Source organism: Lagopus muta, chromosome 4 (assembly GCF_023343835.1).
Source record: "Lagopus muta isolate bLagMut1 chromosome 4, bLagMut1 primary, whole genome shotgun sequence".
Lineage (NCBI taxonomy): Eukaryota > Metazoa > Chordata > Aves > Galliformes > Phasianidae > Lagopus > Lagopus muta.
Window position 1 is genome coordinate 13,610,464 of NC_064436.1, and position 25,178 is coordinate 13,635,641.

The 25,178-nt window shown below is 35.0% G+C and overlaps 1 protein-coding gene across 5 annotated transcripts in view; it reads right to left on the bottom strand.

Moving 5' to 3' along the window:
• LRBA (LPS responsive beige-like anchor protein) overlaps window positions 1-25,178 on the bottom strand; it is a 365,719-nt gene that overhangs the window by 102,709 nt on the left and 237,832 nt on the right. For all 5 annotated transcript variants that reach the window (XM_048942610.1, XM_048942611.1, XM_048942609.1 and 2 more), the window contains exons 41-44: window positions 17,593-17,710; window positions 15,861-15,963; window positions 14,844-14,959; window positions 13,106-13,218 (exon numbers count right to left, since the gene is read on the bottom strand). In XM_048942610.1, the coding sequence (XP_048798567.1) occupies window positions 13,106-13,218; window positions 14,844-14,959; window positions 15,861-15,963; window positions 17,593-17,710 (450 nt within the window). The remainder of the gene's footprint in view (window positions 1-13,105; window positions 13,219-14,843; window positions 14,960-15,860; window positions 15,964-17,592; window positions 17,711-25,178) is intronic.

Consider the following 25,178-nt stretch of genomic DNA (forward strand, 5'->3'; position numbering starts at 1 on the left):
ATAATTATTTACTTGGGGGAAAAATGGTAGAGAAAAATTATAACAAGCAAAAACAGTGGATGACATTACAGAAGTCAAGACAAAAGAAGTCATGGCTACTAAGCTATCAAACTGTACCGAAAAAATGACTAACTCAGATGGTTTTCAAGTTCATTTGAATGATGGAAAAATGGTCCAAAATGCAGAAAAAAAAATGGTGAATGGAAGTTTTTTTTCTTTGTTTTCTCAAGTGCTGAATAGAGTGAGCCTCAGACTTCCTACCAGTCTATGGAATCAATTTCTTTGACATGGAACAAAGAATTGTTTGTTGAAAAATAACTGAGAAAACACACTGATCTACCACTGTTAAATATGTCTAGGAACTATGGTGTATGGTTATACTTGCTGCTCCTTTATCTTATTTGGTGCCAGGTGAACTGAAACAGTGGCACAACAGTGCCTCCATTTTCTAGAGAGTCCTTGTTTAACCATCAAACACCTCTAACAGTGACAAGCAGAATGTCTACTGCTCTTCTAAATAGGGCAGAATCTCTCCAGGACTCAGGTACACGTGTTCAAGAACAAAGACACTGCTAAAAAAGGAATATGCACATTTGGGAAAATTGCTAATTAGCTAACATAAGCAGAGCAAAAATGTGCAAAAATATCATCCCTAAAAATTTGTATTTTAAAACTTCACCATGACAAATAAATGTAGCTTCTTAGTCAATTAACTTTTATAGCTCATCACTTTTTAAATAACTATTCACATTTAAAAACAGCTTTTCTCCTACATACAAAACTATGAACTGATAGCTGATATGTTCCTCATAACTTCCATTTTAAGGTATTTCTTCCAGCCTTAACATTACTCTGTACCCTGCCCCCTTTATCAGCATATTTTAACACATTAATATCTGAAATTTATTCAGTGTTCCACTGTTAGTCTTCTCATAGTTACAAATATGCCAAGTGCCGTACATTCTTTTGCAATCTATCCACAACTGCATTTTTAGAGAATTGCTTGTTTAGTTACTGTATGCATTACTAGCACATAATTAACTCCCATAAGCAGCCAGAACTTGTAATACTGTTAGGGCTTCCTGTTCATTTAAGTTGAACTTCTTTTTCCCAGACAGAGACATAAAGACAAGACACAAGGTTTTAATTGCACCTCAACCTTATTAATGTTTGTCATTTGGGAAATATCTGGAAAGCGATTCATGTAATATAAATCACTAATCTTCCTTCTGTAATTTTTGTTTTTGAGAAAGGACACCAAAACTGTTCTCATTCATTGCTAAAACACAGCACTCTTGCTCTCAAATAGCCAAGTACCGTTTTCTTAAATGCTATCCTTCAACTCCTTCAACTTCTTTAGAGGACGTTTTACCTTTAACCCACACTGAACCCAAATTCACTGAAGAATCCAAAAGAAACCAAAATCACCTGCTGCACAGTTTGAACTCCCTGCACTGATCTGTCGAATAGATCCTTGAGCTGCTCTGGGAAAAGCTTAAAAGCAAGAAAACAAAAAATCTACCAAGGAGAAAACAAACCCTTACCAATTCAGCTCTGAAAGATTGGGTATGTAGTTGATGTCCACATCCTACACCCACGACTAGGCTAAGATGAGGAAACCATGAACTCAAACATCAAAATTTGGCAGAAGCTAGCGGACAGAACTTGACAGAAACTTTGTCATCTGCCCCATCAAGCATTTAGATAGCATACAACCTTTACTGCTCCATTTTTAAATTAAACTGCTCCCAAAGTGATGCCTCAGGCTTTATTCTGCTAGCCATGGCATCAGAGGCAGATGTTGGCAGTATGACAGTAAAAGTTGAAGCTTCCTATCAATATTCCATTACACTTTGTTACCACGTAACAGAAGGCAGCAGACAGACAGTATAACAAAATGGCTTCTGACATGGAAGAGTGTATGTAACAAAGGTGTGTCAATGAATTGCTAAATGCAGAACAAACGGCACACGTTGAAATTTATTTATGCTTGCTGAACGTTGATTGAGACCAAACAGTGCATTGAGCAGACTAAAATAGAGGAATATGCATTTCAGCAGTAGTGACAGAGCAGTGGGTCACCTCTGCTGATGCAGATTTTCACAAGCACGGCATACAGGCTCTCATGATTGCTAGTGAAAATGCATAGCTAATTGTGATAATGACGTTGAAAAACAGTGTTTTGTAGTTGAGAATTTGTTCTATTAATCATTGCTATAGTGCTCTTCGTTGGAGTTCCCGCAGAAATTCATAGGAGGCTTTACTTTTAGAGAAACATACATAGTCCTTTATGTTATTGTAAATGATATTTCAGTCACTCATAACACTGTTTTTGAGAGCCTCAACATAAGCAGCTACTTGAATTTCACATGGTTTCTTAGAGAAGTAAGAAATCCTACAGTTACATACTTTTTCTACATGCAGTATTGAAACTGTGTAATAGTCATTAACACTAGTGAGTGTACTCTTCTAATTTTTTACATCAAAATATGAAATCAGAAAAATGTATATAACTGCACAGGATTCACTTCTAATCACTTAACTAAGGTTAACATACATCTCCAGTGGACTTGTTGAGTAGCCATCCTCTAGACATTTCTTAATGTTCATCTAGTGAAGCTTCTTTATAGGTCATTACACTCATGCTTACAATTCTAATCCATTACTCTGAACATAGGCGTCTGAAAAAATTACAACACTTGAAAATTCACAGGGATAAAGGAATCAAATAGGATGAAAACGTAAAAAGTTCTGAGGAATAGCTCCTCTTCTTATAATGTAGGCCTGACGTTAAATCATCTGCAGGTATAGAAAAGAGTTGCAAAACAGTAAGACCTCATATGACTTCAGAGAGTAGATTAAATTAAAAATGGCATAATTATTCAAATTAAAAAACAAAGACATATGCATGTTCTCATATAATTAAATTGAAATCACTGCTGATGGAAGCAATACAAAACATGCACAAATGGGTTAAGAAAAGAATATCACGAGACCACCAGTAGCCGTTAAACACTGTGCAAAATGTTTTTCCAGATTATGAAGTCTTTAAACTTCTGCCTGCCAGATAAGGCAGGTTATCTAAAGGAAAGGATGTTTCTTTGTATGCTCTCCTTCTTTTCTTCTTTCACTAGGTTCCTGTTACTAGCTATTCACAGAGGCAAGATAATGAGCAGGATGAACTTCAGGAATGGCCCTTCTCTTACAACTTCATATTAAAATACTCAATATCTCTTGATATACATCTTGAAGAGTATGACTGCAACAAAAGCTAGAGAAGGGCACTCAAATACAGCAAACTTGTAGTTATTCTGACATGCAAATAAATTTTTCACTAAGATCCATCTTTAATTTATTTACACTACTGGCCACCAGCCACCTCACTTAATACTTGCAGACACAGCTTAGGGTGCAAACAACTATTTCTCAGCAGCTATGTTATCTAAGTAGCAAGTATACTGAGTAGACTGTGATTAGCATTTTTATCACGTGTATGGTCTGTGGGCATTTCATGATGCATTGCATATGGAATAAAATACCATAATCCTCTTATCTCTGTTTCTAAAATAAATTTAATAAAAGGTATGTGTCCAAAAAAACACTGAGCTATTTTTATTTTTTATTTATTTTTTTTTAAGTAAAAAAATATGTACTGCTTAAAAACCAGTTGATTGTCTTTACAAGCTTTCTCTGAAATTACTTTTCCAAAAAACATACCTGATCACATTATGTTACCAGAATTCTTTTTTCTGGACTCAGTTCTCTATTTTATGAAAACTAAGAATTCAAAAAGGGAGTTGGAAAAAAGCAGAAATTAGTTGCATTCAAGTATTTGGAGGATTATTTGTGGGCACATTTATATGCACTTTAAATTACCACAGTCAGTTTTAGGATTTTTAAACAGCTCACGTCATACCTTGGAGACAAAAATAGACAGTAGCAAAACCTGACCTAAAAGTGCCTAACAACTACAGAGTCTGTCTATACAAATACCAACAACAGTGCAAAGTATAGAAGATTCCCAAAGTCCAAATTTAAAAAAATAGATTATAAATAAATCTGAAGAACAAAAAAATGAAGAAAAACTATGTTTAGCAATGACTAAATTAACAAGATACATCTTAGGCCACCTAAATTCAAAGAACTTGAATTTGAAGGAAAAAATCTCGCAGTTCCCTTTTTTTGTGTCTTCACATTGCTACCAATAGTGTCAAATGCTATAACGTACTTAACAGATTCCAAAACTAAACAGTGTCTAGAAACTATGCACTACTGAACTGCAAACTTGCAAATTAATTAAGAACACACATGCTTTTATGTAAGGTTTAATTAATCGTTCAGCAAAACTGAATGTTCCACGCACTTCATAGATGAGATAGGATTACACTGTTATGCCACATGGAAGGTAAACTGAAGTGAGCTATTATGCTTTGTAGTCTTCCAAAAGGTCAGGGAGAAAGGAAGTTGTATGTCCCTGTGAATCAGGAGGAGAAATCAAGCTGTTTGCCAGAAGTGAAGGGGGTATGGCACTGCAGTTGCATTACTCACAAAACAACCCTGCTAGCCAAAAGCAACTGTTTGCATATACAGTCCATGATATCAAGCGCAAGAAATCTCTGCATCCTTATCTACTTATTAAAAATCAATAAAATAAGCAAATCCCTTTATGGATTTCCAGAAACAGTATCTAGGGAAAAGCCACATGCACTTGAATCACAGCTGCTGATTCTGAAAACACTGTCTGCCCTTCAAAGACGATGCTCCTCTGACAACAGAAGACGCTGTCTCAGAAATCAACAGCCATCACACTCAACACCAGATCTATACAAAGCAATCAGAAATAAGAACATTCCCATTCACTTGTACTAAAATCACAGGACCAGAAGCTAAAATCTGGCACAAATTCACATTTTATGCAGATTAAGCATAAACAAAATAAGTGTTGTCCTTAACGTGCAAGCATCAAGCTCTACAAATAGAACACTAGAAGGCTATAAAGATGAGATGCTAACAGCAAATTCTGGTTACTTCAGTTAAAGGAGAAATTGGATAGAGATTAGCACTCAAATGAGGAATCCTCCATGCGCTGTGAAACATTTTATATTTCCTCTTCTTGTTTGCTTTTGTCTGGCTTCACATATAAACACCTTTTTTTGGCTATTGGTAAACTAAGAATACATTATGTACTCAGAAAGAGTATAATGAATTATTTACTAATCTGCACTTGGTTGAGATGCTTTGACTCTATCTGTGGTTTTGCGATTGTCATAATAGCCAGATTTATAACAACCAAACCCGGTGACTTAGAGTAACAGAGTGGTATAGAGAATGGAGTCTGCCACGTTCTGTTCTGCTGAGCAGCATACGTTCTCTCCTCCTATACGCTAAAATTAAGAAGATTCAGCAGCTGTGTTGGTGTCCTTAGCTTGAAATTGCAGTCTGCGAAACAGTTATGTACTACCAAAAAGAGCCACGGTAAAATTCTCAGAATTTACAACAGCATTATGTTTACAGAAATAGAGGACTGACAGAGGGTGAGAGATAAATAAGAGGAAATAATAATACGACAGTGGAGGCAGTGAGGAGAGAAGAGTGAAAAGGAGAGCTAATACAAGACAGAGACTTACAATCTCACAAAAGCACAGGATGCCTTTCTCCCTCCTTCAAAGTATCTTAGGAAGAAGGTCTCACTTTTTGCTACTCTTTTCCATGACTTTTTTAAAATGCAAATTTGGTGCTAGTTAAGCCCCCAAAAAAGCAACGTAATAAAACCCATCACAATATTAGAAAAAATTAGTTGAAATTAAGAGCAATACAATCATCCCCAATTTCTCACTACTTCCCACTAGCAATTCTTCTTTGTTTATTCTTTTCTACACATATTTTATTTTAGTTTCGCTATTTGAATGTTTTTATAAACCAGAAGTTGCTTTTAAAGTAAAGTCTAGCACTACTGTGATCAGACAGAAAAACTATTTAGACTAGACATAAAATACACAGTAATTTGAAGTCATAAAACAACGTCACATCAATGAAAGCACTGACCTTAAAGTATTAAGCTGAATATATAAACTGGTAAAATTACTACAGCTAAAGCATAGCAACAGTTGTATAGACGTTTCCCCAGCAAACTGACAAATTGTTTATGACAGCTTAACAAACCCAGAAACCATATACAAAGATGGAAAAAAAAAAAATCTCACTTCCACAGAAGTAATCATACTTAACAATGACTTCAGAAAATAGCAGTAATTTTTTACTGGTCTGGCACACAAAAAAAACATATGCATGCTTATGATGGGAAAGACCAAGAAACTTGTGAAGCTCAACAATTTATCTCTAATGGAAAGGAAACAAATTATGAAAAACTGAAAAACAGGAGAACAATACACTCCCACGTGCCCTCTCACACCCTAGTGATCCAGATTTCTTGAACAATATGATGTTGGTCACTCCGGAAGTAATGCCTCATAAATATTTCCTATTTATTACAACAAAGAGCACAATAACAACATTTCACAAAGAAAAATTCTCAGCTATAAAACACTTTTTTTTCTTTTCCTCCAACATCATCACAACTATTAGCTATGCATTTTCAACAGCAATCAACAAAAGCCTGTATTTCTATATGCTCAAAAAAAATGTGCATCAGCAGAGGTATCCCACTGCCGCTGTTACTACTGCTGAAACACACTATCCGCTGTCTCACTGTGCTCATATCCATTCTTTGGTCTCCAACAATGTTCAGCAAGCACTGATGAACGTAACAGAGTATTGATGGGAAGGTTCAACCTCTAATGCCATCCCACACCAACATCCACCTCTGACATCACGGGCAAATAGAATAAAATAGGAAGCATTGCTTTTCAGAGTAGCCCTTGTAGCCCTTTATTATTCTGAATGCATTTTTCTTTCGTGTGTATTTACAATAAAAATTCACGTAAAATTTAATTATCAAAAATGCACTGAAAGCACAAATTCCAAAACTTGGCTGCCTAATGTGTGGAAAGCTTGTTTCCATCTATTTTGAATTTGTTAACTATTTCACTTTTTTTTCTCCCAGTATTAAAAAAAATTATAAAGATACAGCAAACAATTGTCACCTTCTTTATTTTCTCCATATTTCTGTGACTGCCTAAAACGTGTATAAAATTGCTTTATTTTAATTGCTAATATATTTTAAAGCCAGACATGAGCCCCATAGATTTCTGTGATCACTTTAAGGGTTATGAACCATGCACAGTTCATTTTCAATTAGAAATCTCTATACATTCAGGGCATTTGAACAAATGTAGGATGGAGAATAACATCAGATACAAATGAATAACAGCATTTTGAAAGCTCATTTTTAATTACCAGTTAATATTTTTATCTTTATATTACAAACATCACTGTTCCTTGAGGGAGAGAAGTCTTCCAGTATTGCCAAATTATCGTCTTACAATTTTTTTGTCTTATGAAAAACAACAGCTACCTGCAAAAAGATTTTTAAAACATCAACAATTTTTCAAACATCAAAAAATTTTTCTTAATTCTTTTTGAGTAAGCTCAAAACAAACCTGAAATGCAAGTAAGGCAAAAAAAACACCTCAGAATGATAGTGATGAACGGTATCATCCACTCATACATGCTTTAAGACGACGATTTGATAAAGAGAATGTAATCAGCTAATGACAAGAAATAAGAAAAAAGAAACTCATAGAATGAAGGTTATGTCAGTGTAACAAAGCACTGGAAGCCCCTAAAATATTTAACAAATTCTACCTAAACTAAGGAGTTCGGAAGAAATATTGAGATAAATCATCACAAAGACATACTTAGATGAGGATTCTCTCTAAGAGAAATAAGCAACAAAACATGCACGAAAATCACATGCATGAAAACTCAGAAAAACGCCCAAAACTAAATGCTGCATGATACTGTAAGATATGAGCACAAGAAGTCTACCCTCGACAATTCGCGTTTGGCTGGCGCGGCCCCTGTCCGTGGTGCTGAAGTGCCCCATCGGACGGATAGACTTGTTCCGCGGGGTGTCTGACCATGGTGCTGCAAAAACAATGTCGGGAGGCAGGGAATAGGGCACTGTATCACATGGCTTACACAGCCGTGTGACCGTTTGTAGTTTTGTTCCCTCGTTTCGGAAAATGTGTCCAAATAAAACAGATCAACTGTCAGAGAAGATAACTGACCACCTTTATTACCCACAAAAGTCCTTGAAGGCAACTGTCTGTGGGTTACTTGCACGGTGGAAGCGTACAAAATCATTTCTTCACCCATTAAGAAGTAGAAAAAAACCTTACGTTATTTAAAACTTTTCAGACTATAGTGCATTTCAGTTGGTATTAGTTCCTAGTTCGTGATAAATTTTTGGGTCCAAACAAAGAAAGCCTGTAACAATCCAAAGATTATAGCACCGTCCTGGAATGTGAACAAGAGAGCTTCATATGCTTGCACAGCTTTCTTTTAACTGGTTCTTCAATCCAGATTTCCCAGAACACAAGCATGACTTCCTATTTCCTCCCTAGTCCTCTCTCTTTATAGAGAAAAATGACAGACTGGGAAGAAAGACTTTGCTCTCTCACCTAGATTTTGCTTTATAATGGTTTCTTAAAGGGTATCAACACACAAATCCCAAAAAATCAAAATACTGCTTAGGCTACTGCTTCCTGTTTGAATGCTTTCTTTCCCTTCGAAGATTATTTTAACATGATTATGTCAGATGTCAAGCTCTGAAAACCTCTTTGCACAAGCAGGTCTTTGCACAAGAGCTCTAATATACAGCTACAGGAAGAGGAAAAATATCCACACCTGCTTTCAAAGCTTATCCTGTCTTGGTTTGGAATGTTTTTAATTAAGTGCTATCTTTTGTTAAAGGTACTGATGATGAATCAACTGCAAGGCAGTAACAAGGGAACTTGTTGATTCAGCAATGATAAATGTCAAAGTTTTCAGTGTCCAAATTGCAGTTGCAAATGACAATCAAAGTAAATCATCAATGCTGAATCAACTACGGCTTCCTCTTATCTTGTCTTCTCACCTTCTTTCACTGCCCAATTCTGAAAAACATTCTGTGCTTAGAAGGACATTGACTAATTCCTATGAGTTAAGCAGCTTTACTTAGCATACTACATTGATTCCTGTATTGGAATATGAGATGAATAAAATGTTATTTTACATCTCCTCCATGAAAAATATTTATCACAGAATGTCTGTAAGCTTTAATGCCCCTGTAGTCAAGTTATTAAATTTGCAGATGTACAACAGGTGCAGATCAAAACAGCTACTGCTTTCTATCTCCTAGCCAAAAGTAACAAGACATAAGAAAACAAATTTCATGCTCTTTCCCCTCTCTCCCTCCTCACATGGAAAAATATTCAAGCACAAATTATACAGACACAGATTTTGTGCTCTTGAAATGCACAGCCTGTAACACAATTGAGACTGATATGCTGAAAAACACTCAACAGTGAAGTTTACATTAGAATAAAAAAACCTAGTCTGATTTGTCATTGCAATTAAAACATACATTTGATATCTTTGGGTCTCACACACCAATTAAAAATCCCATTTTGCTGAAAGTGAGAGATTTGGGGGTTTTGTTTGTTTGTTTTTTGTTGGTTTTTGTTATTATTTTTTTTTCCCTACACACTTGGCTGGAACAGAAGTAATTACTTATATAAGAGCCAGCATAAAATTGAAAGTGACTTATCAGGTACTGCAAGAAAATGATGAAAATGAGAATAAAATACTAGTGTATACACATGTAGCTACGGTGAAGAGAAAATAAGATTTAAGAATGATATAATTTTCTTCTAATACTGCCAGTTTATGATCTCACAAAAATTTTAAAAGACAAATTATCAACAGCTATTTGCATACAAGATCTTATAACAAACTTTTGAGAATGTAAAATCATGCTCTGATAACTCAATGTATTCCAAGTATTTTCACTTCATTTTTTTCCCTTATTCAACTCCATAAACACATTAAAATTTATTGCTTCCAGTGAACAAAGAAAAAAGTGTGCTTCTGAATGTGACACATTCTGGTGGGAAACAGTGTCTGCTGTATAAATAAAATATATGCAGCTATACATATAATATGTAATACTCTTTCCAAACCATAGTGACCTCTTAAGAAATAAACACTGAAGTCGAAGCAGTGTAACAGACTAGCAGTGCACTCCTGGCATTTGTCAGGAGCGTTTGTCAGACTGACAGTAATATTAACCACAATCCATTTCAGTTGCTTTGGTTTATCATTGTGTGACTGATGTTCAAAACAGTTCCATAAGAAATTGCTTAAATAAAGTGTTGGTTTAACCTACGCACTACAATTCTTTAAATCTTTACTAACTGAGGCTGATATATTAACAAAACTGTTATTCATGTTTGTCACTTCACAATACATAACGTTTACTTGCAATTTCTAAAGAAATATTCTTTTCTAATTTTCCTACCATCAAAAAAAAAGGTAAAAATACCTTACATCTTTACTACAAGATCAGAATAATTACGTAAGTCCCACAGTAGGGCTGTTAAAACCATGAAAAGTGTTAATTTAAATATATATAAATATTTTTAAAACCTTTAACATCCAAAAGCATAGACAAGCTATAATACATAACTATCACTTATTTTGAAGCATTACTCTAAAGGCAATTGTATAACAATGGAAATATCACAGTACAGTCAAACAGTTTCATCGTTGAAAATTAGCAAAGTGCTGATGGTTAATATTTTCAGATAGTTGTCATGAATCCATTATCCAACACAAAGCTTTAAATTTAAACTATGTAGTTTATATTGTTAGAAATGCCTAAACACTAAACCAAAACCTAAATGTCTACAATTTGAGATAGGTATGACAAAGATTTCCATTACGTATACAGACACGACTTGCATTCTTCTGGAAAAGCAATTAAGAGTTCTGAGATAATGTTGCACTCTCAAGAACTATCAGAACATTCTCAACAATCTCATAAACATATAATTATGTTAATAATAAAAAAAAAAAACAAAAAAACAGATAAAGATAGGGTGGGTTTACTATCCCATTTCTTAACAGAGTCAAGACTGGTACCTAACCTGAAGTGAGAAAAACTGTTCTACTTTGCATTTAGTTGTACTTATGCACCTATCTTACGAAGAGCACATCTTTCATGAAAAAAAACATTCAGAGAAGAGAAGGTTCTGGTAGGACCTCATTATGGCCTTCTAGTACTTGAGAGAAGCTTATTAACAGGAGGGAAAGCAACTTTTTACACCATCTGATACTATCAGAAAAAAGGGCTTTAAATAAAAAGAGAGGAGAGTTAGGTTAAACGTCAGGAATAAATTCTTTAATCAGAGGGGGGTGATGCACAAGAACAGGCTGCCCAGAGAAGCTGCAGATGTCCCATATCTGGAGATGCTCAAGGCCAGGTTGGATGGGACCCTCGACAGCTTGATCTAGTGGGTGGCAACCTTGCCTATGATGTGGGGTTGAAACTAGGCAGGCTTTAAGGTCCCCTCCAACTTAAGCCATTCTGTGATTCCATTTCAGGGTTCAGAGAGAAAGGTAAGGACTACAGTGCCATGTGAGTTGATAAGTTTACATGTTGAAATACAATTAAAAGATGCTCGGAAGTATAATAGCTGGGCAGTCCTTTTATGACTTGAATTATTTTATTAATGGCATCATATTTTCAGTAGAATTTGACAAAAAAAATTAATGGAAACAGAGATTGCAAAAAATAATATAATCAATGAAGTCATTATTAAAACTTATTTTATGCACAAATTCAAGGTACACAGAACTGATGTCACTCATTAGCTTTCAGTTTTTTTCTAAAACGTAATTCAGCCGATCACCAATTCCTCTATATAGGTGATAAATAATTTTTAAAAAAGTGGTAGTAAATGAACAGGTAGGTAGTATGAAATAAGATCAAATTCCTGGACTTTCACACAAGCTTAAAACCAAACAATATATATGACTCTTTCCTTGTCTATAGAGCAGCTTTGAAAATAGTGCTAGAAGAATTCCATGGGTAAAGCTCTTTCTGATACACCACAGACTGAGAAACAAACGTCTTCAAACTTTGTTTTTAACTTCTTGGAAACAGCATTATTGCTTTTAATCTTCTCACAGAGAAATTTATGTTTTTTTTTCTAACCATTGTGTCTGCATTTTGCAATTTATCATCTTTGCATTTCATCTCAGTATCACCTCAGCTCTTAAATTTTGCAGAGTCATGTTCCTCATATTCCTATATTTTGAACTATTAAGATTCCTAAAATTAAATCTATATTAGCGATAGGTATTTTTAGTTGTAAACTCTCTTCAGATTTTTTTCTTTCTTTTTTTTTTTTTTTTTTTTTTTTTTGGCCTGGAAACTATTAAGAAAGCATTCATTAAATTCTAATAATTTCTTATTAAATTACTTCATTTTAATTACTTTAAAATATTGTTTACATACAAAAAATTGTTACAGGTCAAACCATGTGTAGGTTTACCCATGATTATAGTTGTGTATCAGTCAGACATTCTGAGAAAGCACTGAGTTCATGACAAGTCAAACATAATAATATTATTAGAAAATATTACAATGACAGTACCTCAGTACCTTTCCATTTTGGACTTAAAGTACTATTTATGCGCTTTCGATTTCTATCTATAATCTTCAATAGATCATTGTATATATCATATTAATAATATATAGGCAAAAGGTACCGAATGGTCAGAATATATATATATATATATATGCACACATATATAAACAGAAACATACACCTGTAGATACATATATGTGTATGATGGATGCACTTTTTAAAGTTGAATTACTAAATCTGAAGTGAAAAAACAAACTTTCAGATTTTCAAACAGATCTATGTTTAGCTTCATCAACAATTACCTAAAAATAACAACTTTTAAAAACTGCCTTCATTTTTTTTTTTATCGCATTAACATCTTGTATAGACAATGTTTGTTAAAAGAACAAATTTTAAATAAAATTTTTTCTTTATGTTTTCCACCAAAGCAGCAAACACTGCAGAAGACGTGAATAAGACTGAAAACTCCTGTAATGATTAACAGAGAGAAAAATAAAATGTATGACAAATACCTTTGACAAATCTCTGAAGTTGCTAGGAAGTGTAAGGTCCAACTCATCTGATTCATAGTTGGTAAGAACCCAAGGGAAAATAGGGTACTGATTTAAATCATTGTAAGTGCGACCTGACAATGAAAAACAACAGCCGGAATTAAGGGACTGCCGCTTAACTAAAATATCAACCTCTGAAGATAAAACTATATAATTTTATGAGCTCCTCAAATGAACCGTAATTTATTTTAGATCCTTTATCACTTCAATGCTCTACTTTGCTTTACAGAAAGGATAATTAGAAAGTTTTCAAATTGCTAGTATTTAAAACACTGCAGCTCATCTCACTTCATTTGTTAACTGTTTTGCAAGCAGTAAGAGTGTCAGTTAAATACATTCATTTCCTATGCACTTTTCCTTGCTTTGTCACCTTGTCTTCAATCTTTAAAATGAGAAACCTAAAAAAATGGAAATCCAATGACTTCTTTTTACACAAAAAGTTGAAGCAATTTTCATTATGCATTAAATTCACTATGTGAAGGAGCTCAGGATTTCTGGTTGAAAAAAATCACTCAAATAACCATTTTATTTAGGGAATCCTCATTAAATTGGCCTTGATCTTTGGATATGCCTACGTGTAACAGAATAAAAAAATCTGCAAAAAAAACCCCACCATGTTTAAGAACCAGGTTCACATGTACACCTTAGTGAATCTGTAAGATGGATATAATCACCTTCCTCCAGTAAAACCAAATATATCACCTACACAATACATACACACGTTGCACATAACCAGTAACATAACTTTTTTTTTTTTATCCTGTCTTTGGATTCTGTCACAGAAGTTCATTCACATGAATACGTTGTCTTGATTTTGTCTGCTCCTAAAAGACTCGAGGGAAAGGCTTTTACTTCTTCCCAAGGGAGATTATTTTACAATCCATTCTATCAGGCGAATGATAGAAAAGAAAATTTTCTATCAGAAAAGAAATTTAAGAGTCACTCCAAGTTTTTTTTTCCATTGTTTTCTTACACCATTCCATATTTTTCCATTATGATTTGCAGAATTTTTAAATGGTATAGCTAGATCCTTTCTTTCCCTTATCAGTTGGTTATGTCACACATTTTTCCTTATTCAGGATTAAGGATACTTGACATTGATATATTTATTATTTATTTGTTTCAAATTGATTGTCTTTCACTTTCCCACATTGGGCAACAAAACTTTCCCTTTTTCCATAATCTTATTTTTTAATTCCTTTAAACAGCAAATGCCAAGAACACTAACAGCTAGAACACACTTCATTATTTCAATAATACATTAAAGCTGAAAAGATTCATTCAACTAGAAACTGAGAAAATAGTGTCATGATCAATGTCAAACAGAACTTCCAATACTTCAAAAATAATATCTGCCAGTATCCTGGCATCTCTGACTTAATGACTGACTGCAGAAACTAGCAAAACTGACCATTTGTATTTGAAGTCGTTAGCAGAAGCAGAGGCATTTGCTCTACAGGCCATTTTAGAAAGAGCCCAGTCTGAAAGCCAATTAGTAGACCATTAAGCACTGTCATCACCATGGAAAAATGCTTAAAGTAAATGTAGGAGGAATTTATGAAGTTATTATCATGAAGAAAATTTCGCATTGGAGAAGTTATTTGTTCAAAGGGAAAAACCAGCAGTGCCTCATGACTGCTGAGACTGACACCGCTAACTAAATGCTTCCATTCATGAGTTCCACAGTAATTTGTGTTACCTGCTATTGTGTTTAGAAACATCAGGTATTCAAAATTGGAAATTTCTCGGTGTTGCCACCGCTGGGTCATATGGGAAGCTTTGAAAATCTGTCGAGGACTAGCCAAAGAAATGCGTCTGAAAAACAGAAGTACACATTGGAGACAAATAATGAGAAAACCTGGAGGATCTTCATTTTTTACTTAAAAAAATGTTAGTGGCAGTAGAACATTTCTTTTTACTAGTTCTATGCTACATTTCTATTTAAACCAAATGCTATTTTGGATACCTGAAGCTTATATACTTTAAATGCAGGAGGAAATCAATCCAACTAGAAATGAGGAACACTTCAAAAACTACTTCCATCAGCCTCAGTGAACATCAAACTACGCTGCTGACTTCAATCCTGAAGATACCTGGTAAAAAAGCCCAAATCATCTACTACAAAAAAATGTAGCAAAGTGAATCGTAATCTTCAGTCTGGCAACCCAAACACAAAGTCTGACAGAGAAATACTGATTTTTCCACTTAATCAAAACAAATCTGTACCCTGTCCTCTAGAGCAAAAAGATACACCTTATCAATCCTTCACATGGTGTTTAGCTTATGTCGGTCTACACATGATTAGAATATCCTTCTGATTAGGAACAATCATTTTATTCTGCATTTAAATAATACAGAGAACTCAAGGATGTTACAGTCAAGCAAATGAAACTGAGAACTCTCAAAAGCTAATCAGTACTACAAGCTATCTTAAACCAAGCTTACATTTCAGTGTAAACAAGGAGTCCTATTTTCCTTAAGTACATTATGTCATATTGACAAAAAGATGATACCTTCTATGTAACAGACAGAAATCACAAAAACAATCTCAAATCCAAAGTTTTCAGTTACAATAACACATTCAAAAAAGCATGCAGAACAAACAGGGATGTTTTGTAAAGCAATAGGTATTAAGGCTTTAAACCATTGGTCGGCTTGATGAAAAACAAAAAACACTTAGACCTCACAGTTATAATTAACTCAAATTGTTAAATACCTGGTCTGAGGTAGTCCAAAGGTAGCCCCAATACCAACCCGAGGGAGACAGTTAACCACTTTCTTTACTGTTGCTTGATCAGGAAAGTTGAACATGACACCCACTGTGAACATAGGAGTTGAAATACAATGTTACTTGGTATTACTTATTTCAGCCTTCCTACGCCAACAATCAGGTGCCAAACAGATGGAAAACAAGACATGCTTCCTTCAGATTACTGTCAATACACTTGTATATAAAATTTCTTCTATTTTCCACTGAAAGGTATTTCAAAAGAAATTGACAGTTTTACACGTTTCTAAGGCCTGCAGTTGCTCTGCTTTCTGAATAGAAGTCAAACCTATAGGTATATACAAACTAGCTAGGATTAATTTCAAAAAGGGTAGTTTATAAGTAAAGTAGCTTTATGGGTAGACATTTTCTACATATATTCATTTCTCAAAATATTATCTTCATACTTTGTGTGAAATAACAGAATTACACTAATGAAATAAGAAATCAAAAATCTGAACTACTTAATCCAATCGTGATCACCAGGAAACATTCCTTAACTTCATGAAGTGCAACTAGAGGGTCCTAAGTAAGAAAGTGTTTGTGCACATTATGAATATTCTGGTGGACTCCCAGACATGCTCTGCAAGATGTGTCTGATTCCTTAACAGTTATGTTCAAGATGAGAGTTTGTTTTAAACAAAGATGGTACTTTCTGACTGTCATACTAACTGCATTAAATATGTTATCCTATAAAACATAAAGATTTCAGGACAACAATATCTAATATTACTATAGAAGAAAAAAAACAATTATACATTTGCAAAGTGTCCTCTTAGGACCTACTTTATTTGGTGTTTTCACAACTTAATTTTTAAATATTCATTACTGGTACAAAAGCACCGTGTCTGAAGAATCTTAGTTCAATCTGTAAAGACAACATGCAATCCAAACTAAAATTTACAAGGAGATAACAGCAAAAGAAAATTGTCCAAAATCTTAACTCTTCATATTTTGAGTGAATTTTATGTGTGTCTGAGAAAGGAGCTGACAAGTGAAAAAAAAAAAAAAAAAAGTTCATACTCAAGCAGGGTTAAGCCCAAATTTATTTCTTGGAGTTACACTGAGGAATAACTGACAGCTGTGCTTCCCTGTTTAAATATATATAATATGTATTTGTAACTCCTATATATTACATACATTTATATATATTACGTAATTTTATACATATAATTTTAGAGCTATCTAAGCGACTATGCTTGAAAATATTAGAATACATTAATATTATTCCTAGAAATAAAGAATGAAGCTAAATCAGTCACTGGTCCAGTCTGCTAGTGAAGTTCTTTCATTCTGTTTTCTTACTTGGTATAACTAATAACTGCTAACCTTCCCCCAAGGGAGGAGAAAAAACTTCAAGCATAACAGATCAGAGGTAGCGTATGCCTTAAACAATAGATTTCAGAGGATGCCAAGTAAATATGTGGATATACGTGAAAAAGAAGTATTGCTAATTCCCAGTTATCAAGTCTGAACATGATTCCTCAATGAAGGAAAAAAAAGAAGGAAAAACAAAAATCGTAATTCAAAAATATACTAACTTAAATATTGAGGCACTTAATCCAAAACTCTCTACTGCTTATACAGATCCCTAACAAAAAGGGAATGAGTAAGGAGCCAAGGAGAAAGAAAACGTCCCCAGAATCAATCAAGACTTGATATTTCTCTGAACTCACAATACCTCTATTTGCCATGAATATCTCCAGCGCTGTATTTTGTAGAAGATAGCGTCGGGAAAAGATAGCTCGAATCTCTGAAAAAAGCCATTTGCCATGGAGTCCTTCTGTATATGCCAGAATCTAGAAAAAATTGAGCAAGTGAGAGAGTATGCTTGAATATGCTATCAGCATAAGTAACACGTTTTTATAGAGAAACGGACGCACAAGCATGGATTCTACCAAATGCATCCAAAACCTACAGCAAAATTAAAAAGTTGCTCATATTTGAAACAATGCTATAAGGCATGGATTTTTTTAGGTCTAAATTCAACTGTTTATACCAGACCCTCTTAAAATTTGCCCTTATTTTTCCTTTAAGGACAATTGACTATCTTTACGGGAGTTTCAGAAACAACAAGAAAGGTCATAAAATACAAAAGCATATTCTGAAGTGAACTACTAGTACCATCAGATGTATCCACACTCAATTTAGCATTGTAACAAGAGAAATGCAACAAAAAAGAGAGTAAAAAATGTCTTTAAGGAAGAAAAAACATTCCTTACATTTATCGTTAAGGCAACATTCATTAATTCTGGAGGTATAAAGGTTGTCTGTATAAGAGGTTAAGTATCATTTTGTCAGCTAAGGTTAAATACAAACCTGCAAATGAACTCAGCATAATCTCTCTATGGAGTAAGCGGTTGTCAAAGTAACTTGTTACAATTCCTGTCATCCCATCTGACAGACACAGAAGCTTAGTCTGCCTTCACAGTTCAAACTAATCTCATTTTTAGTCCGCAGCCACTCTGTTTCTTTGTTTCTTCACTTTTTCCTTTTCATTTCAATGCTTAATTATGTAAGTGTTAAAGGACGGCAACACTGGACACCGTTGGGCCTCAGATTAACAAAGCACAAGCAAAGGAAAATATCTGAAATTTGTCCATTTTAGTAAACACAAACACTTTAAACATAAACCCACCACAAGAGATCTAAGTACAATCTTTCACCATCACTCTTAGAACAATTTCACTTAGCAATATATTGGGAAGAAAAAAAAAACTAAAAGAGAAGTCAAACTCAAGCCTCTAACATAAGCGAGATTGGTTTTGAACACAATGACTTGTTTATAGGTTTTCAACTAAGGAAGACTTTGCCTTGCATGAGCTATTTGTTTGAAGACAGAAGAACTAAAATAAAGTGTTGCATAGCACAGTGTAAAATACAGTGCCATATCTGCAAACTTTATAAAAAACAACTGGGGAGAACCAAAAGCAGCAAGTTTACTAAGCAAACCATCTTCCACATCTTCCCTTCCAGTGCAACAGACAACTTCTCCTGTCCCAATACTCCATGAACACAGAAAGAAAAAAACGCATCCTAAGTATTTTTTACAGAGCACAGCATCCAAATAGGTGACAAAGGAAACAAAGTTGCAGGGCCTACGTACAAAAATGTCTTAGTACTTCTGCTGGTATTCATTCACATTAAGACCTGAAAATTGGAGCTTATAATTTCAATGACTGTTTTCAGAGACAATTAGGAATGTCTTTCTGCATTTCTGTAATAGCAATTGAAACAACTGACTGTCACTATAAATCAGAACACTTCATATTCAAACTTATTACACACATACTGTAAGAAAAATCAGCATGTTGAATAATTATTACTTCTACTCTGTGGGTCTGACATTTGTAGAGGCAGGGGAAACACATGGCCAAAAGCCCTTTGTTTTTATTCTTTTTTTTTTTTTTCCCCAAACCGAAAGGAAAAGCAACAATTTGAAATCAGCAGAGCTGGTTTATGCTGGGTGCCTCATACAGCCATGGTGAAGTTACCAAAACACCAGGATTTACAGCCCAAACTTGGATCGCACTGCAGGCACTATAGCCGTCCCTGCTAGAGCAATTCTTCAGGCCGCTCATTAACAGCCGTTATCAGGAGCGAGAGCAGCTGAGGCCTAGCTGAGCCAGGCCTCCATCCCCAGTCGGAACAGTAACTGCCTGGTCCGCAGCTTCACTTCAAAGTCTCTGGAGTTCAATTAAAACTGGATTAGGTGGAAGCAGCCCTTCTTTGGGACACTCTGTTCTCTGAACCCCTCGCACACTGACAGCACCCCAGACAGAGGTCTAGCCCTCCAATGAACCGGTTGCCATGGAAACTGCATCATTACCATTGCTCTGTGCTTAGCGGGCCCAGCAGACAAGATGAAAGATCCAGGGCACAAACGCGCTGCTTTCATGTGTATCAGTGAGGATTCCTTACTAAAATCAAATTCAACCTTTTATTCCTTGCCAGATAGCCGATTTTATTAACAGAACCTACTAGCTGTAGAAAGTGGCTGGCGATTTAAATTTAGAATTTTCATATTCATAAAGGGATTTTTTTTAATTAGTGCTACCACATCTCATAATTTCAGTTTCAAAATTACAACTTGCAAAAACTACTCTTGTACATACCCACTTCCTTCCTTAAGCCATACAGCACAGAAATTCTGCTCAAGAATTTAAGACCAACCATCTTATTTATCCTTCAGTACAATGCTCTGAGTTCACTTCTATTTATTTTCATTATTTGTCAGCTCTGGTAATAGTTATGGACCAACATCTGAAACAATCTCATGTAACATGCACAAATAGAACTTCCTTTTCCACACGAACAGATATTTACACAATTTCAGTTGATTTGAAACATCAGACTGGAATTCAATCTACTGCACGTTTCATTTTTTTCAAAAGATACTGCACTCTGCAGGAGGAAAAACAACTTAAACAGTTTGCCATAGAAGAAATGAACCATGTCAGGTTCCATAGTTCCAAAAATCTTATTACACAAACTACTCCATGGTGAAACCTCAGCAAACCAGATGAAGAAAAGGCATGACATCACTATTTAAAATCCAAAACCAATTCTATCTTTGCATGAAGTTCTTATTTACTTCAAATACTAGAAATGACAGCCCAAGCCTGCAGCCAGTCCTTACAGTCCTGTTGCAGGCCCCCATGCTACCTGGCAGAAAGAAGCCCACTGAGTGCCCAACAGGTGAAGAAGAGCCCGCTTCAACTTCCACTTTGGGGAGACTGAAATCAGAGTTGCATGGAAACACAGATACAATAGTGATGATTGCTAATTAAGGTCATACATAAACAAATCACTTCCTAACAATTCATAGCTGGGTTTCAGCTAATTTCCTAACATGAAAATGCTCACTTGGAAGCTATTCATTGTACACTTTTGAACACAAATGCCCCACTTCACTTTTCCTTCAAAGCCCCCTCTTGAAACCTGATTACAAACTATGTCTCTTGTAACAGATTACACTAAATTGTTACAAGATAACACCTCCACATCTGCCTCCTGAATGAGAAAAGCAGCATTTTACTGAGGACTGGATGAACATTTTGCTCTACATTTCAGGCAAACAAATCAGCTATTATATATTCTCTTTTAGAGAAAAGTATTGATCTTAAAAATGTGAACATCCTAAAAGTAATTAAGTCTGCAAATGGCTTACAGAAGTGAAATTGTAATTGAATAATTACATTACTTTAACGTGCCAGGCAATTTAACTGCTGTGAGTAAAATAAAATCTAAATAGCTTATTTAAACAGCTGATGCATATTCGTGCCTTTCACAACAGCTTTTCTTGAAATCTTTTCCTAAAAAAGTTATGAAGCACATTAAGCTAGATACAAAAAAGCAAACAAACAAAATGCTTCTAACTAGCATTTGATTGCAGCTGAAAGAGAAGGTACACAAATACAGTCTTCTGGTAGCATTCTAAGTCTTTTGGGATCGTTTTTGTTCAGGAATGCAAAATTACAGCACATAGAGGACATAAAATCTGATTCATAGTTCAGTAGGAATCTGGATCTCCACCACAAACTCAGATTTGCAAATGTGTCTTCTGATTCTACCATCCAAATGTTACATGGTTTCTAGCTGTAGCATCCACAGTGAAAGGGTCTTAATGTACTCTCGCCTTAAATACATCCAAAATTAATAATATTAAATGTCCAAATATTTTTAAATAAATCTCAAAGCTTATCATTTATTTTAGAGATCTTGAGAACAGTGATTAAGATGTTCTCTTTAAGTAATAGATACTTGTACACATAGCCCCTGAAATCCACGCTTAAACAGTAGTCCTCCATCCAGTCCCTCCTGTGAGCACAGTCTGCTACACAATCCTGTTCAGCATTTTCATGGGTGACAAACTCAATTAAACATATTCATTACTTTAATGTTCCACTAGATGGTTTTACCCAGCATTTAAAAAATTAAATAAATAAATAAATACTCTGTGACCTTTGTATCGATCACAGCAAAATGGCTTATGCCTGGGTGTGGGTGGTGAAGGGATTGGAGAGGGGGGTGGTAAAGGACTCTTATGTTTTCTCTTCCAATTACTGGAGGAGATGATAAAACCACAGCAAATGATGTATCAGCTCATTTTATCTTATCGCTTTGGGGCTAGGTGACAACGAAGTTCATATTTCACTGGTTCCCATTGAAGATTGTGAAAATTACTTGCCCTCCTGACCTGAAATTTCACTAGAAGACAGAAATTTCTCTTCTGCAAAGTAATGCAATTTTTCAGATGTCAACCTTTAGCCCAGCTTTAAAAATTAATTTCATTTATATTAACCAATGATATTGATATTTTCATAGAATGCTCTTTGATACATGAACCACAGACTAGCAAATTGATGTGCTTTAGAAGGCTAAAATTATTTTACCTGAAGCTGCTGGGGACAGATAGATTTACCACAAGCTGAAATTCTTATTTCACAGTACGCTGTTTATACTAGCCTGATATACTTCAAAACCACTGGATCTGTAAATAGCACAATCATTAGTTATAACTTAGCAACTACTCTCAACTATAGAATAGATCTAAAAATAAAAGTTATATATAAAAACACAATTTCTGCGGAAATGAATAGCGTCTGTCACAGGCCACAGATCAGTACACATGCGATGACATGAAAAATACTTCCCAGATGATTAAAATATAGGATGCATAACCATACTTTCTCTCTTTATCCTGATGCTAAAGCTGTATTTCAAAGTGAAAAAAAATTATGCAGTGCAGATTTTCTGCAAGCAGTCTTCCACTAACTGCAGGTAAGTTTCACCAGGATCACCAAGAAAAAAATATATCAGGAAGGCCTCTATCCATAACAGGTTTCTTTCCTTTTTTTTTTTTTTTTGACTACGAGGTTCTCAACATTCTGTATGCACTAATAAATCATTAAACACTGTAAGCAAAGTTAGTACCAGCTATCTTACTCCTTCCCACTATGTCCAATACTTCATAATTTCTTTGTCCCTTTTGATCACCTCTGCTAACACTTAGATTGAAACATCAACAATGGTTCACTACCAGAGGCAGAAAACATTTGACCATAATGGAGAACAATAAGATCCAATTGCTAAAGGCAGGACTATAAGTTAAATTACGCAGCCTAAAAAGCAGAAGTTCAACAAGAAGAAAACAAAGGCTTGAGTGCCTCGCCAAGCCCTACAAAGATAAGGATAAAAGAATTTTCCTTTATTTGGGAAATAAAACAGCAGATTCATGACGAAACAGAGCTACAATTACAATAATTCATATAATCTTGGAAGAATCGACTGCTGTCTTGATTTAGTGAACCTGTTACATTCTGATTTCTTAGTAAGGATTTGCTCACCAATAGGAAGATGCACAAAGCTCACACAACCGAGACAGCGTGCCACAACGAATTAACTCTAAGAATTTCCAAATGATTCAGATAGCATCTTCTGAAAAAGTGGCTATTTCAACTCGTGTCCACTCTCAGATTCTCTGATAAGCATCATTAAAATGGTGCAACTAACACGCGCACCATAGTTCACATCTCATGCATTTACCAAAGCAGCATACATGAATGGGGCTGTACGGATTCCAACCTACTTGTATATCATCATTTAAATTAACCAAGGATGGAGACACTCTTATGAAAGCACACTGGTACACACACATCTAGATTCATACCTGTGTGTATACATATACTGAAATGTTAACACGAGTGACAGACTACATAATAGCGTATCATACACAGAATGCAGAAATTACCATGCTAAATCAAACTCAGTGTACACATAACCCCAGCATTCTGTCTTTAGCAACAGCTAGCAGAGCAGGCAAATAAAATAGTTTCTTCCTTTTTTTTTTTCCATGACATCATAAGTTTTAATAGTTGGAGAGTGCTTTTAATCCATTCTAATTAAGAATTCTGGCTAGTCTTGATGTCCACATAAACTGGTAGATACCATAATTCCTTAGTAGACAGCATTAAATGTGATGACTTATTTATTTTGTGCCAATGAATTTCATCATTTAAATATATACTGTACAACCACTAAAAAAAAAAAAAAAAAAAAAAAAAAAAAGCTACTTTTATTTCAGTTTGCATGTCAAGAAAAAAGAAGTACTGAATGATGCAATGGTGCATTTCAGGCTAGCTGCCCCAAGTGAGACAGAATTTTGGGAAATCACATTGGGAAACCTCATTTGCCATTAGTTTACCTAAACAACCAAGCAAATGCTACTGAAAACCGTTACTAAGTTTTACTTCAGATCTCCTGATGAGTTAATAAAAAACAAAAAACAAAAAAAACACAAATTCAGATTGTGATACTCTAACAGTAATTGTTTTGGAAGTGTTTCATTACTGGTAAAGGGATTATAAAACAAAAACCCTTCTTAAACTTCAACCTCAAAGCTTTTTTATATGCTCCCTAGCATTTCACACTATTAAGCAATAAATAAATAAATAAATCATGAGGTAGTATGACCACAACACAAATTTTGCCAAGAACCCCATATCTGATCATACAAAAGACTTCATAATGGAAATTAGAGAACAGATGAGCCTTTAGACCACAGTTTATGAGGAAGACACTCACTCAGGTGTGTTTCTCTAAAACTACTCAGTGTAATGCCACAGTGAGATAGAAAGCACTGTAATAAGAGCAGTGACAAAGTCTTGAGCTACAAAAAATGAGAACGAGCCCAAATGCATCAGCCACTTATGCAGAAATGAAGGAGAAGAACTGCTTACAGCTAGCAAGCCCCAGGAAGACAGATATATCCAGCAAAAGTCATCCTTGCCTCCACTGCCAACCCTTTAATGAGGTCTAGGAAGGGATGGATCCTGGCTTATCCCCTTCTGCTCACTCAGGTACATTGCATGCACCTGAGCTCCCCTGGGTTGGCCCTGCCTTCCCACCAGGTGTTCCATCACTGCTTCAGGCTGTGCCATAGCATTTCCACTATCCTCAGTTACTAAAATCCTCTGGAAGAACACCACCAAGGACTACTTTCAGTAATTCTACATCTTAATTCTCTAATATAGGACATCTTCGAAGGATCTCATGATCAGGATTTTTTTTTTCCAGAAAGATTTTACACACCAAATTAATCAATTATTTTTGTTCCTCATATAAGACAAGTGCAGTAAAATTACAGAAAGCAAGTTGCAAGGATGCAGCTTCATCATCAATGATTAATCACTCACACTGAGATAACTTTGAGGCTTTAGTCAATCGGTTTTTTAGATGACCAAAACTGATTTTGTGGAAATTACT